Below are 16,595 nucleotides of genomic sequence, written 5' to 3' on the forward strand. Positions count from 1 at the left end.
ACCTACGACGCGACGGCAAAGAAAACGTCACAAATTTTGCCTATTTTATGAGCAAAAACAATAGCTTGCACGCTCTGCACGTGCATTTTTTCATTTTGTACATTTCTTTCCAATTTTCAAGTTTTACAAAGAACGTGAACACAAGGAAGCGAATTTGAATTTCCTGTCGTAGCTTCAACATCGCACTTTCTAATTCAGTTCCTGGAATGTTGCGCTAGTTTTTCAAAGGTAGACAAACCGACATAATGACGAAAAAAATTGATAAACCGGAACTTGCAATATTAAATGACGTTTTTGTTACCGTCGCGTCGTAGATCTTAAACTCCGTATTAACGAAACAACTTCGTTCCAAAGTAAATACAAAACCGTTACAGCAAAACAGCAAAGCTAAAATACTAATGCGCTGCATCGCCTCACCCGAAGCGCATGACAAAAAATTCTAGTATATTCTTGGCTAGGGTTTGGAACCGAGCCGCAATTCTTGGGTTTCACTCACGTGATCAACAGCCATGTTTTTCAACGAAAACAAAAGAAGACGTTAGCATAATAATAGCTTTCAATTCCCGGAGGATTGGATCGGGACACCAACATGGCGGCCGTGACGTCATGTGAAATCCAAGAATAGTATGTACATCATAGCAAACACACTTTCAGATTTAACGACAATAATAAGTACCTACTGATTTCACTAGTTAAACATTCAAGATAGTTCAATCAAATAAGCTTGCTTCCGGTCTCCTGTATCACATAACACACGACGAGTGGGATGCAGAGCGAAAAAAGGGAAATCCAGCATTGCTATGTTTACTGCAGGCCGGAAGGAATACAGTGAACAAAAACAAACAGGATGCGATTGAGCTGCCCGGCGGTTTTAACTTTATTTTCAAAAACTCGGCAAACTCGTTTTTGACTTACGGCTTAGGTGGCCTCATACACCAAAAGTCTTTTTGAGACATCGCGGCCACGCTAGCACTTCTGCTGTAGAGAACACACTCACAAAGGACAGCCACAAAACCGTGAACTTCATCCCCTACTCTTTTCCAATAATGTGTGGGTTCTTTAACGTCCCACAGGAACTTATGAACATGGAAGATGTTTGCAAGACGGGGCCTACGGTTTTATTCGAGAAGACTTGAAAGTCTAACCATTTGAGGGTGCAGTTATTTTGAAGAACCTGCGTCTTGGTCCGGCTGGAGTCCCGCATGACAGCCCGGTACTAAAGCTGTGCGCGGTGGCTCAGGAAAAACGTTATTTATTGTGTGGCGTGTACATTCTCGCAGAGTCATTATTCTTTGCGCTACACAGCGCATTGGTCCAGCTTTAGTTAGGATCGGAGACTACAGCCAGTCTCTATTGAGCTAACTCCAATCGACTTATTTATTGTGCCTTCTACGTCCAGTAAAAAGGATGATTATTTTTATACCTTGCAATCCATATACATTTATAACAGATATATACATAGTTGTTGATGAACTGATTTCTTACGAGTCTTGTGTAAATTAGCATTTCTACAACGTAGTTCCAAATATTTAAAGGCATTTCAAACAGAGTGCAACAATTGCTTCAACTTAACAATTACAATAATGGTGTCGGTTATTCTACCTGAAATCATGCTCAGTATTTGCATTAAGCCTGTATAACTGGCGGCATATATTATCGTGGGAGCATTTAAACCATTCTCGTTCCCAGATCCCAGCGTTTCTTTTAGTCGGTGGGGCCTTCGCACGAGAAAACGAAGGGCTCTGGAGACCTAGGATTTAGGGTCCCACATTCTAGAACTTCCGGAGCTCATATACGAGTCGTGAATAATACTAAACATGGCGGCGCTCAGAAGCATCACATTCTCGAGTCTCAATGTGAAGCTTTAAGTGGCCTCAACTTGAAGAATCTGTTCGCGTCGCACCAGCTGACCCCATCGCACCAGATCAGCCATTTTTACTTCCGGTTCAAGATTTTATTGTTCTCAAACAAACCAATGAAAAAAGTTGAATTTCCTTGCTCCAGAGCCCTTCGTTTTCTCTTGCGAAGGCGCGCCGGCTAAGAAAAACGATAGGATCTGGGAACACACACGAATAAATCGATGGTTGCTCCGTTGTGTTTTGGCCGCAAGTGGGTCGCAGGTGGCATGGTGACGAGATCACAGCCACTCACACTAGCGGCCAAAACACAACGAAGCGAGCATGCATTTTCTCATAAAATACCTCGCCAGCTATTCTGGCTAGTGGACATGTATTGCTGTTGATCTAAGAAATAACGAAGCCAAGGAGGTAATAACTAAAGTGGTGGTAGACTTTGACATCTTAACTCTTGGCCCAAAACCCATTAATGGCAAAAAGCCTTATCCAATGTATTACAGTTGAGCGCCCTAGCAAAGGCGTGGTCGATTTTTGTGGTTACGGTTTTCCGAAGCAAAAATGAGGAGGGAGAGTCACTCTTGATTTTGTTTAGCTCTTGCATCTCATTTACTTTGTGCTCTTGGTGATTGGTCACAAAAACTAGGCCTGCTTATTTTTTACCAATTACAAGAGGAATTACAGTAAATAAGATGCTTTCAGCGAAAGTTTACACCTACGACGCAAGCAATTAAACACAGCGCGTAAGCACTCTTTCCAGCACCTATTTACGACAAGAAGCTATCCTTGGTTTGCATCCACGTGATGAGACAGCCATGTTGATGTACAAAACAATAGAAAATGGTTCCACAAGTTTTGCATGTGAATAGAGTCAAATTCCCAAAAGACATTTTACTGCATTGTTCTGTACACCAACATGGCCGCCGTGATGTCAGATGGAAACCATCAATTGCGCTGTGTGTTGCTTGTGCTAAAGATAAATCAATTACAACATACTGTAGCTTTCAGATACACCCAGACAATAATTCAATGAAATGTGTAACTCAGATGCCATACTTGACAACAATTCAGTCCAATCTCTCATAGCGAGGCCAAGTAGCAAACACTTGTCATGCTGATGAGTAACTAGACCGCGTGCAGAGGAACACTTTCCACTTGGACTCGCACGAAAAGATGGCTACAGTGAAAAAGGAACACCATATAATATCAATATCGGGTGCAACTGTTCTAATGCTGAGAAAACAGAGACCAGAGATAATCTCATACATGACTCTACATAATTAACAGGAAAAGGAATCGCGTCACTTAACTAATCCCAAGCTCATTATATTAGGGGATGGGTGGGTCAGAGAAGCCTAATGATTCTTTGACGCACGGAGTCACCTCTACCTCTGGACAAAGTTGAAATCAACACTACCTCAAATGAAAAACGTAAGGAGACGAAGCAAACAAGAACATCCACAGGGAAGATTAGAAGAAGTTCTCTTAAATATCAAGCAATGATACCTGTAGTAATGGTGGCTTCAAAACCGGCACAATTTTAAAGTGCTACTGTGATCAAATTTTTATCCCTTGAGTTTTTTGGTTTATCACATAGAGTACCATGAAACATTAAAAACGCTGTTTACCGTTTGGAAATATCTGCATTGGTTCCAGAGATATTAAAGTTTGAAAATGTGTTAAATATGCAAATGAGAAGGCTGATGACGTCATTCACCCAACCCAGTAGAACATCAAGAATATAAATAGAGCTATCTCGGTCAATTTGCAACAGAGACCATTGAAACTTGGTGAGCTGATAGTTCTGAAGGAAAAACACCTAAGACTGTAAAGAAATTGGTTCCCATGGCAACTCACTCTTTTCCAGTCCCCTCCAACCTGATTTCAATATTTTGGTGATCTCAGGCTAGAAATACATTTACCAAGGCCACAAACTCGACCTAACATCTTTATATGCTGGCAGGATCATGCAGATGAGGCACCATTTGCAATTATCAAAACAGAACGCCAAAGGTGGTCTGCAAAGCTTTTAATATCAGGGAGGTCTGGAACCCAGTATGTTGCCATGGTAACAAAAATGGTATGCTCATATTTTGGAACACATTTACTAGAATCTTAGTGCAAAGAACCAAGTATTTCTGATACAAATTGGCTGAGATATCTTTCTCCATCATACTTGATCAAAATTTGGTAGGGTTTATGACGTCATCACTTGGCTAATTTGCATATAAAAAAAACTTGAATATCTCCAGAACAAAAAGAGATATTTGAAAATGGTAAACAGCATTCTTCTTCTCGTACAGACTACGTGTTTATGTGCCAAAATGGCTTCGATAGGGAAGATTCAAATTTCGTCACAGTAGCACTTTAAACATTTGGAGGTATCTAGTGTTTTACTTATTTGCAGAGTATTGAAATCCCTTATTCTTTCTGTCAACGCCAGTTTTGTCTCTCATTATTTACACCAAATCTAGACAACAGTATAATGCATTGGGGTTGGAAGGAAAGCTTGCATTGGGTTTTCTTCAAAAAGCTTACGGACATTTAAAAAAATGGCACATAGCTCAAAAGGTTATTGTGCGATTTCTTTTGCTTCCCCTAAACACATTAATTTTCGCCAAGATGATATTAAGTCTAGGTCTCAACAGTGTTTGAATACCAGAGAAATCCACTTCAGACTAATTGACAAATATTTAAAAATACTAGATCCTTATCTGCAATAACAGGCCTTTAAAACTGTTCCCAACTGGAGTCAGTGTTCCTGTAGAAGACAATGGAAACAAGCCACAATGGAGCATGGCAAAAGTATGATCATAGACGAATGAGGCAAGTCATCCGTATTAGGTGTCAAACTCGTTCCCAGGGTCTCTTTGTCGATGAGGAGAGACAATAGAGACCCTGCGAACGAGGTTGATTAGGTGTCTATTAGACAATTTCTTTGATTGCCCACTTAGTGCACGGACCAATTCTCTCAGGCCCGTTTTAAACGTCGAACTTTACATGTGCCGAATCTAACGCACATGAGAAAAATCTATTGTTTTCGCTCATTTGCATTAGATTCGGCACATGTAAAATTCGACATTTGAGACGGACCTCATTGGTCTATAACCCGCACTTCGAATATACATTCATTTCATTCAAACATAAAGAAACATAGATGTAAGTCTAAATTTGATAAATAATTCATGAGGTTTATAGCCAACAGAAAAACAACATTTTGGTCACATAATACACCCTTGTAAATCCCAATACAGTTGTTTCACGGACCAATGTTTCGCAGATTCTCCTTATTCCCGCCAAGGAAACTCCTAATATGGGCAGTAAACAGTTTGATTGCCCAATCACATTTACTGCATCTCAAATGACGTCAAAGCCAAATGCTGACGTTGATGTTGTTTGCATCCGCGTTCACCAAGCGAAAATTTGCACTGGTTTGTTTTTGTTCGAGAGGCCAATTAAATGTTTTGCATTTTTGTTTACGTTCTGTTTCCACGTTTATTTTTCAAGGTCATATCAAAACAAACTTCAATCTTTGATTTGAAAGAATCTGCCTTTTATTGCTTCAATAATAAATTAGTTAGGGAAAAAAACAGTGGCCAACACTTTCGTTGACTGTCAGTACTTGCTGAAACCACTGTACACTAAATCTAAATTTTGGAAAAAAATCATTCCGTAATGTGGCAAAGGAATGCTACATCATTGTATCACATTCATTTATACTTTGACACTTACATCTAGTACTTGTAAAAGCTACCACTGGCTTGCCAGTCTAAATACTAATATCTATACAGACTGCTTAATATTGTATTTTTCAGTAAAGGAGACTTTACTCCAGTTTTCCTGATGCTTGTGTGTTTTAGCAAGATTCTAATTGAGTGGTTTGTATCACAATATGCATGGGGCTGACTGGTCATTGCGTCACCTTTGAAGCTGGATGCCATACTGTGATTGGTTGGTTTTCAGCAGAGCATCTTCCTTTGTAGGCGACATGGAACAAGTCAACCTCGTTGTTTAAAAAATACTAGCAGTACATGTACCGACTATACTTTACCGACTATAATTTTTTAAGAGCCGTTTGCGTTAACCCGTGAAATCATAGCAACAGAAGCAAAACGTTGATCCATTCGTGCCAAAGTTTTTTCAAGCCGTGTAAAATTTTCGACCACTCGTGTGGGATTTCTGAGAACCCGTTTGGTCGTGCAGTGCCACTCATTCACTCGACTTAATTTCAAGCCGTGAGCAATCTGGGAGGGATCCGTGTGAAAAACTTGTTTCCCGGAAAGTCGTTAGTGTACGTTTTCCCGTGAGAGGTCACATCTGTATCTACACTACCAGTACATTACACTGTACATCCCATCTCATTATTGGTTCAACTATGAAGAATATTACTATTACATTATTATTACTATAATAAAGATGAAATAGAAGTTGCCCAGGAACCAACTCAATTACTAGTTTGTTCTTACATACCCTGATGCCGCTGTAAAATCTCCCCACTCTGATGTTGTTGTTGTTGTTGTATTTTTCTGTGGCTGACTTTGATGTACTCCTGATGAGGAGCCAAAACTATCCATACTAGGAAATGCAGCTTGTGGATTTGATGGAAAGGCTCTTCTTGAAGATGCAGGTGATGCTGCCCCTGTACCTGGAGGTGGGGCCAGCTTTGGTGCCATGCCTCCAGGGGGTGGGGGAATCACAGCAAGGCCACCACCTGCTGAATAGAGGCATATTAGAGAAGTTTAACCTCAAACGCCCAAGGGACACCTTCCAGTTGACGAGTAAAATCATCTAGCATTAGACAGAGTAAAACCCTGGTAAAAATCCTATGTATGATCTTTTAAGATCCTAACAGGATCTTAATAGGATCCTCAGATAAGATCCTGAAAGATCCTACGTAAGATCCTACACAAGATCTTACTTAAGATCCTGTAAGATCCTGAAGAATCCTACAAGATATTAAACAGGATCCTTTAGGATCTTGTAAGATCCTGCAAGAACATCCTGTGAAGAAAAGCAAGAACTGATGTTTTTATTGATGTAGCACTTTAAGGTCTTGATAGTAATTAATCTTTACCAAGATCCTGTTCCCGTTCAGGATTTTGGCTAGGATTCAATTCCTTTATTTAGGATCTTGATTCCTGTCCCCTTCCTATTTAGGATCCTTCTATCTTGATTCCTGTTCTAATTGTATTTTGGATCCTGAGTAGGATCCTATTCCTATATCAGATCTTAAAGGATCCTACAGGATCTTATTAAAATTTAATCTTGCAGGATCCTACATAGGATTTCTACCAGGGAAGAAGAACTTACCGGGTTTTGGCCGACTTGTTGCACCTGGTGCACGATTCTACAGGGAAAACAGTGAAAAAATACAAAAATTGAGAACCCATGTTCCTGGTCTTAAAATAATAAAGATAAAGCCATAAATAAAGAGAATACATGTACAACATCACAGCTGCAAGTCTGGAATGAACACAAAAACACGATACTCACCCCTAAATTAATATGTATTGTTTGTCCTTCTTTGAAGCTAAGGTCTAGTTTTGGAGTAAGATCTGGCTGGACAGCTTCAGCTTCAAGCTTTTCATTCTGTTTTATCCATCTAAAAAAACAATGCTTGATTTCACTTGAGGTTTTTTGATAGTGTGGTGCCCCTAGCAATCTAGCTGGTACGACATCCTTGCATGACATACATTATTAGAGCGGGGAATTGGCCTCTTGCTCACCCTGACTGACACCTTTTGTTATTGAGTTAGTGTTTTTTGAAGAATAAAGTATATAAACCTGCTCTTGTGTTCTTGCCTTTAACACAAAAGTAGGAAGTTACCTCCAGGTGCAATTAAGGCATGGGCTAATCAAACACTTTGTATCTGGTACTTTTTTAGTTTTCATAGCAAGGTTTCTAACAGTTCATAAAATAAATATACATTTATATAGCACCATCTTCCATTAATTGTCGATGGTGCTTTACAACACTTTAAAACCCTAAAAATTAAAATCCTTACAGTTAAATTTGAAAATATAGTACAATAAGGTTCAACGAAAAAGTAAAAAATAAAACTACAAATAAAAACTACAAATCAAAAGCACACTTACAGTGTAAAAAGATAAGTCTTAATGATTAGCCTTAAAAACTGCCTCTGATGATGAAAATCTGATCTGGAGTGGTACATGATAATGATGAAACGTTTCCTAAGGCAGCTTTTGCTTTCACACCTCTTCCGTTTTTTGTTGTTAATTGGTTATTTGTATAGGTACATGTACTTGCATGATTTTGAGTGCAATTTGGAATAAATTATAAGCGCAAGTAAAATATTTCAAAGATGCACAAGTCTTTAAAAAAAATTACAAGTGCTTATCCATTCTGATCGAATTGCACAAGAAAAATCCTGTGATTACTTATTAATAATATAAATGAAAAAATTCGAGTTGGTTAACTTAAGCAGAAGCATCGCATAAGTATCATGCAATCACAGAAAAACTGTCATCAAATGCGCCATCCAGGGCTGGCATTTGATTGGCTATCAATGCAAAAATTTGACTTTATTGCACTAACTTCACTTTTGTGCACTCTGTTTAGGATTTATTGACATGCTCTCACCCAATCAACGCACTGAAAATTTTCATGTATATTATTATGTGACATAAGTTGCAGAATAAATTAATAACACCTGTCAGATTGTTTCCGGACTGTCAGATTGTTTCCGGACTCTAAATTTTTCGTTTATTACACAAGTTTGACCGTCAAAGTTGTGTATTAAACAACTTTGACGGTCAAACTTGTGTAATACACAACTTTGACGGTCAAACTTGTGTATTACACAACTTTGACCGTCACTTTTGGCGGTCAAAGTCCGGAAACAATCTGACAGTCCGGAAACAATCTGACAGGTGTTTAATGTAACTTTCACCACTCACTGAAAGTACATACTCACAATAACAGGTTGGCAAGAGGTGAGCCTAAAACTGACTGGACGGCAAGATGAAAAAAGAGGAGGAAGAAAATTCTTTTCCCCTCTTCTTCTAACATTACCATAACTCCTGCATAGGACTTATGATATCTTTTTTTTGCAAAAGCTAAGGGTTACATGTACATGTGTTTATGCTTAAAAGAAACTGTAGTGCTCTGTCAGTAACAGAGTAAAACAGGAAAATTTAATTCATTGAACCAGCTGATAAAGGTGAAATTACCAGCATGAAAAGAGTGAGTGACTGACATTTTGAGCATTAGCTCTTCATCAGGGTGAATAGTTAATTTTTATGGCTTAATATTATAACTTGAGCAAAGGCTTAAAAAGTGCTCAAAATAAAAAAATTCAGGTTGTTGCCATTTCAAAAGCCGGCGCAACCAAACCGGTGAATTACATGTAGGTTTCCCTGATAAAATCCCTCTTTGCCCACTAGGAAACCCCCGGCGGTTAACTGCACGCCGTATTGAGATTAGCCTGTGTACAGCCGCTCATCGGAGGAGAGTGAGCGGTTGTACACATGCTAATTGTGAGATGCAATCACATCCGTGGTGATCAAGCTTGTATGAGTTATCCCATAGCTTTTAGTGTACGCCTCTGATTTTTTCTGAAAGCGTTTGCTTAAATAACGGAGCTTTTGATCTGCATTGCCTGCATGTCTGTGATATTGTCTCTTGCCTTTTAATTTCCTATCTGTAAATGTTTTTTAAAAGTCACAGATTTTCAAAACATGGGAAAATGCTCAGCTGTGGAAAAGTACTGTAATATTATTGTTCACTTCACAATACTAATGCACCTGACAATAGAATTTACTGACAAGTGAGTCGGGTGCTGCTTATGCAATTTGTTTTCGATTTTTGGCTTGGTTGTCCGTGCTTTGTTTTTCTCGTCACTAGTAGGTAAACTCTCTGGTCGTCTGGGATAACTGGACAACTGCTAATTTTAAGCACTGGTAAAGATGGCAATAACATACTTAAAATGATCTTGCATTGCAACATTGAAGTCAAAGCTGTCTCCTCTATCTTGAAAACCCATTCCAATAAATGCATGTTGACCTGGATTAAGTAAAAAAATGGAAGAAAAAACAACAAGAATCTTGAAAACAATTTTTTGACTTCTTTTAGTCTAAATACAAAAACAAAGTGCAACTATAGCACAAAGAAGCTGTCTCTCAAAACTTCTACATGTACTTAAGGTGCTCGCTATTCACTTCCTTAATTACAAGCTTCTAAAAAAAAAATACACATTTGTTGATAAATTTGTTTTCATTTGAGAGAAAAAAGAGGAGCATTTTTATTCACCCTGCAGTACTCATTGAATGATATCATTGATTTCAGGAGACTGTAGTTCGTTGTCAGAATATGCAATGATTTGGAAGTTGTACCTTCAAGGAGAAAAAATTAATGGTTGGTACATGTACCTTCCCTTTGTCTGATTTAAACAACCGTAAATATCTCAATTCTTTCTTACTAATGAAAAACGTAACACACACACACACACTTGCAAGCTGCAATGAAAAAAATAAACCAGCCTATATGACATAAAAAAAATTGAGGGTGGTGTCTACTAATTAAAGATATTTTTCCCTGGTGCGTGATTATGCAGGAAATGTAGATCTTAACAAGTGTCATTGAAATCCAAAAAGAAAATTGGGGGTAACCACGCATTTTTCAAAGATAATTCATGAATAATATTTGTAAAAAGCTTTATTAAAAATACAAAGCAATGTATGGCGTTCTTTCTCAAATTGAAGCTTAATATCTCTCAAAAATGCATGGTTACCCCCAATTTTCTTTTTGGTTACTAAGAGTACCTACTAAGATCTACTTTCTCCGGATAGTTTTAAACTGCGCAAAAATATCCCTTTACTAGTAAGCATCACCAATAGGAAACCCGAGAATCTCGAGATGTGCAGAACGTATGCGCAATAACAATAGCAGGCACCGTCCTTAATACCATTAAAAGTAACCAGAAATGCTAAAATAATAATTAAAAATAAATGTACATACCATTATCGTTGACAATCTTGAGGACAAAATACCGGCTGCTATCTAGCACAGCTTCCACTGCAATACCAGGGTAGTCATCAACTGGACATTTGGCAAAGAGCTCACCTTGAATACAGCATTAAGATTAATTATCAACAATTATTTTACATTGCTAGCTTGATTGCACAATATAATGATAATGAAAGGTCTAGTTTCTTTTCTGTTGTTCCTTGTTGAATCAGGAACTGATGATCCTTGAGGATACAATCTGGGACAAAAAGTTTGAGACCTCACCTATTTCCAATCCTCCCATTTACTTCTGTAGACCATAAGCATAAAAGATAGCCAACAATACCCCTCCCCCTGCCCCACCCCACCCCACACAATGCTACTCAGGAAGAAGTGCAAAACAGCCCAGCTATGTACATGTTATATGTTGTATATGTACATGTACATGTATAAAACCGCGTTTGGTGGGAAGAGGGGAGCAATTACATGTACATTGTAGAAAAGGACAATAGGGAGATGAAGATGTCTTCACAATTTTGTACAGGATTGAGGATACATGTAATAATAATAATAACAACTTAAAGTGTCAAGGATTTAGCACAAGAGCAATAATTGCGGACACTAACAAAATTAATTCAATCAAATCAAATCAAATTTTGGTGGAGTATATTGGTGGAGTATATACTGAAGTACCCACAGATAAAACCTCAACCCACATATGACACTAAGTCTGGGAATCAAACTTGGGTCACATTGTGGTCTGTGCTCTCACCACTGCGCCACCCCTGCTCCCTAAATGAAATGCATCTTGTCAGTTAATGTAGAAAATAAGTTGGGATTCCTTCTGAGTTTGAGTTTGTACATGAAAGCTCGAGTATCTTCATGAAAAGTACATCAAAGAACAAGCAATCAAATTAATAATAATTTTGTTACAAAACTTTGTTCCTTAATCACACTTCAAATAATCAACAATGCTTTGTCTGTAATTTTTTCTCAGATGATCTGTGTTTCCTCAGACTGTGTAGTCTATCTACATGTACATGTGTAAGCACAGTAGAAATGCCTGATATTAAATCCATTTGAGCGTAAGCCCTTGTCATGAAAATGGGCCTCCACGATGAAAGAGAAAACCTCTGACCAGGATGGGAATCGAGCCTCCAGATTAATCACCATTGCTTTACGGACTAAGATGCAAGGCCGCACAGGGGCAAAGAATGGCTGGTCAAGATGTTATTCTGCTGCAATTTAATGTATAAGTAGAAACAAATGTATACACAGCCTGACAATGTTATCAATGCATCACCGAGCAAAGATCTCAGCATTGGAAAGCACTTAATTTGAGCTCATGGTATAAGACAACATGTTGAAACAATTAAAGCAGATTTAAGCATCTTGATTGCTTGGTCTTTGAAATGCATTTAATCAGTATTGTACAATGTAGGATGTCAATTCTTATTTTTGAGGTTGTAAGAATGCCTTAATGTCAAGAAACTCCTGAGCGTTGTATTGAAGACTTTACCAGAGTTCTTGTCTTCAATCTTGATATAACATTCTTTCCCTTTGGCACACACCCTCACTCTCCCAGTCCAATCAGGTTGATCCAGCTTCCAGTCTGCTGCTCTGTTTGGAAATAATGCAAACATTTCTATGTATAAAATAATTAGTATGTGCACTCTCATTGGTCAATGGCAGTGTTTAGATGAGAGTATGTAAACACAGCTGTGACATCACACATCACACCAATTTTCATCGTCAGATGCACGTTTTGTTTGGCTGGTAGGAAATATGAGCGTGTATCAAGAAAATCTGTTCAATCAAGAAATTAAAAAAACCAGCATTTTCCTCCATGTGTTGAATTATTTTTGAGAAATATTTTAAAAGCAATACAGGACTTTTTTCCGTGTTTGAATAGCCTCATCTAAACACTCTGGGAGTTGGCAGAATTCCTGACAGTTACTATGCAAACCCTGGACTGCGTCTTGGTTTTGCATAACTGTCTCAAATTCTCCCAACTACCCCTCGTGTTTAGATTAGGCTATGTGAACACGGAAAAAAGTCCTCTATTGCTTAAATGTAGTACATTTGCTAGGTTCTGTAACAAATTAGGCAGATTTACTGTGCTTGATCGGAAGCACTTTTTATCAGATTAAGACTCCTCCATTTCACTTAAAATCTCGCATTGAATAACATAACAATTTTTGTCTAAAATTACCAAGGTTTTACATTGAATAACAAGAAAAATATGTCTGACACTTCAAACCCCGATTCCTAAAGTTCGAATGTTTGACTTAATATATATATATTTTTTCGATTGTGTAAATACGAGAGCTAAATTTATAATCGTACTCGCCGTGTATTTCAACAAAATGCTTTTGTACAGTGAAAAATTCATATTAAGTTGAAAGGAAAATGTCACAGCTATATTCGATATCTCACTTCTTTGTGTCCGTCATAAGTTTCTTGGGGTAAATTGCAAAGCGGAACTAAAAATCTTCGCAATCGAATTCTTACCACTCAAGAGAAAATTACTTAATCGTTTCCACAAATTCAGACCCGTCATTTACGCAACTGAAGGAACATAATATGCTCAATACACAGACGAAGTTACCTGTAGCCCCGATTACTTGTTCGAGGAGGAATTTTGTAAATAAAACATTCATTTTTTACACACAGGACGCTCTCATAATCGTCCATATTGAAATAAAAGAACCACTCTCCTCAGACTCCTCTCTGTACTACGAACTGCACGATTCAAAATGGCGGCTGTGATGAATCCATTCCCATGTCACACTTTCTCTGTTCTCAAGGAACAAAAATTCATTTATTTGCTTTTTCATCACAATGGATGAAACTCCTGCTATTTTGTATACGAGGAGCAACTGTTAACATTTTTTCAGAGATCTTTGTTCTCATCTTTATGGATGTCAAAGAGGATGTTGTCGTGTACCAAGTAGATCGGAGCAGTCCTTGTGCTGAGTGTCGAGCACTTCTTCATCCTCTTGAAGTGACAACCAATTTACTACTAGAAGGTGAAAGACCTCACAGCTTTACAGTTGTGTCTTCCAATGCTTTTAAACCATTGCACGGTGAGTTCGTGGCTCAGAATTGTCAGTCAGCGCCGGTTCAAGCATACTGTAACGACAGAATCCATGGCCGCTGTTTGCATGTCATTTTGTTCTTCAAAAACTCTCGACTGCTTTGCTTGTGGTGACCTTGTGTGGCCCTGTATTCTGTAGTTTCTCTCTTATTAAAGCGGTAGTATCATGGGAATTCCCGTTCAGTGTAAAACGCACACTGCAGAGCAGGGGTAAAATGCAGACTGAGGTTATAACGTAACTGTTGAAAAAGCCCAAACCCCTTAGAAATGCTAACCTTAGGCCTAATTAGGCCTAAAACAATATTTAGGCTTAACTGTTTGCATTTCTAATGGGTTAGGGCCTTTTCAACAGTTTAAATTATAACCTCAGTCTGCATTTTACCCCCGGTCTGCAGTCTGCAGTCTACAGTCTGTGTTTTACACTGACCGGAATTATCTCTCTTATTTCGACCGTAAGATTACTAAATCAATTTTCAGTGACCGTTTCATTCTTAAATTGCTTTTGGATCACTGGAGATAAAAATTGATTAAATTTTAAAAGAAAAATGAGCCACACAGTTATTACAGAGTTTATCTAAGATGCAAGAGGATATTTTGAAAACGTCGGGCCGACGTTTTCAAGTTCGCATTCGTTTTGATCTTGGCTACGCGTAACTAAAAACACTTAAGAATGGTTTCTGTGAGCTAAAATAGCCGTTTTGAAGAAACTTTGGCCATTAATCTTCATTTGCCTTAGGTAAACAGGTCTCCTTTACTCTCCACATTTTTACTAACAAACCATGACACTGCCCCTTTAATATAATATTATATAATTATGCATGTATATATGCACTGTACATGTATCACTCAGCTAACTTAAAACAAGTAAGGCTGAACAAAGCAGGGAGCAGTAAATTACAGGGATGCATTAGAAGCAGGGTATCCGGTCAGATCATTTCATGGTGAGATCGTTCAGTTCTGATCATTGCAAAGTATAGTAAGTTCGATCCACAAAAAAGTGTGATCATTCCATGATATACAGCTGTAGTCACTGATCTTTCCACTTAGAAATAACTAGGTAACATTATAATGCTTTCAATAATGTTTCTTCTAATCTGCAAACCAGAGAACTGGAATAAATGAGGGAACCAATATTTATATACATGTAGTATCTACATTTATGCTACATGAAAGCAACCTCACATCAGGTCGACTCAGGTCGGCAACAGCATGTAGACTCAAGTTGATCAGAATGATCGCCAACATTTTGGATCTGCCAATATGCCGACATTTTCTACCCACCCTATTTGCCCTTTTTGCTGATTTTTTTAAGTCTCTCGCAAACTGATTTTCCATAACGTGAACCACAGGCACCCCAAGCTCAGTGTGAGGGAAAGCCAAAATGGCTGACAAAAACATAAGGATTTGTATGGCAATGCCTATAACAGGCTCTGTGAAGAATTATTACAGTATATGAAAAACTCAACGTGATTTGAGCCAATTGTCAATTTCTCAGTAGCCTGCGAGCAGGCTCACTTGCTTCGCCGGCTCGTGTTTACAAGTGAGCCTGCTCGCAGGCTAATTTCTCAGTTGCCAACTATTTTATTCAATCCCAAGGCTGCACACTCCAATCTGAGGAGCCCACCAAATTGAGTAAAATATTCCTTGATAAAATGTTCCCACAGTGAAAATTCCACATCAGAATCAATTGACAAAGATTCAACTTTCCTAATTTCAAGCCACCAACACACAATACCATTAAGTACCTGCCTGTACTGTATTTAAATGTAGTGTCTCAACTGCTGGAAGGCTTGTCATTGGAAATACATTGTACATGTATTGGTGGCATGGTAGACCAGTGGCTCCCTTGGACTAAAAGAGTACTCACAACTCACTTAAAATAATATACAGTACACCCTTTCTACTTAATTGGCCTTGGTCCTGTATTCTAAAATTAATATTTTAGGCCAAAATTACGGTGTTTACAAAAGACCTAGAGCAAAGAGATAGTCCAAAAAAAATAATAAGCAAAGTGCTTAGAGAAAGAAGAATATTGATAAGTGCTATTGTTGTGTCATTGAACAATTTATTATAAGCAAAATTTGAATTTGAATCCCTTTAAAATATTATGTTTCATAGATAGCAAATCATTAGTCCCACTTGTCTTCAAGTTTGAACCTCCGAAGTTGTCCTTGGACTCATGCCAGTCATCTGATAGCAACGGTCAAACTCTGTTCCCTAAGAGTTGTCATTTCAAGGAGTTTATGCCAGTTTATTCTGGAAAGTCATCTTTGAGACCTAAACCAGGAAAGTTCAGTTATCCAAAGCCTCAAGAATTATGTAATGCTGATAACATTCCAAAAACATGCAGTGTTAATCACGCTACATGTAAATCTGTCGCTGTTCCTGATGATAAGGAAGAGACAACTCGAGCAGAGGAACATGACTTCAATTTGACAGTGAAATCAGTAAGTGAAGTGCTCGTTTGTTTGCTTACTGGTGCTTGACTACCTGAGCCAGACATCTGCAATGTCTGACCTTATTATAGCAAATATTTCCATAATGGTTTCTTAGCAGAGAAAAATGGAGAAAAGGGGCTTCATTGTTTTAGCCATGCACATTTTAGTTGTTGTCAGATTGTACATGTACATGTAGGATGGGTCCTCTGCAGGTTATTAAAATATTAGCAAAATAATTTATT

The 16,595-nt window shown here is 38.2% G+C and overlaps 2 protein-coding genes across 4 annotated transcripts in view; one reads left to right on the plus strand and one right to left on the minus strand.

The window, feature by feature from the left end:
• Positions 1 to 848: 848 nt before the first annotated feature.
• LOC137997468 (adaptin ear-binding coat-associated protein 1-like) lies at positions 849 to 13,530 on the minus strand. Of its 3 annotated transcripts, none has more exons than XM_068843490.1 (8): positions 13,427 to 13,530; positions 12,338 to 12,438; positions 10,831 to 10,935; positions 9,795 to 9,876; positions 7,347 to 7,455; positions 7,164 to 7,200; positions 6,324 to 6,564; positions 849 to 4,614 (listed from the first exon to the last, which is right to left on the minus strand). In XM_068843490.1, the coding sequence occupies exons 1-8, from the start codon at positions 13,510 to 13,512 to the stop codon at positions 4,584 to 4,586; spliced, it is 792 nt and encodes a 263-aa protein (XP_068699591.1). In that variant the 5' UTR covers positions 13,513 to 13,530; the 3' UTR covers positions 849 to 4,583. The 3 variants fall into 3 exon arrangements, with proteins under 3 accessions (XP_068699591.1, XP_068699589.1, XP_068699590.1); XM_068843488.1 differs by having other exon boundaries at positions 6,324 to 6,567; XM_068843489.1 differs by having other exon boundaries at positions 6,324 to 6,567; positions 10,831 to 10,930; positions 12,333 to 12,438.
• Positions 13,531 to 13,557: 27 nt separating this feature from the next.
• LOC137997469 (uncharacterized) overlaps positions 13,558 to 16,595 on the plus strand; it is a 20,334-nt gene continuing 17,296 nt past the window's right edge. Inside the window, exons 1-2 of the mRNA XM_068843491.1 lie at positions 13,558 to 13,904; positions 16,034 to 16,362. Of these exons, the coding sequence (XP_068699592.1) occupies positions 13,601 to 13,904; positions 16,034 to 16,362 (633 nt within the window). The 5' untranslated portion in view covers positions 13,558 to 13,600. The remainder of the gene's footprint in view (positions 13,905 to 16,033; positions 16,363 to 16,595) is intronic.

The sequence above is a fragment of the Montipora foliosa genome, chromosome 3 (assembly GCF_036669935.1).
Source record: "Montipora foliosa isolate CH-2021 chromosome 3, ASM3666993v2, whole genome shotgun sequence".
NCBI classification, from domain to species: Eukaryota; Metazoa; Cnidaria; class Anthozoa; order Scleractinia; family Acroporidae; genus Montipora; species Montipora foliosa.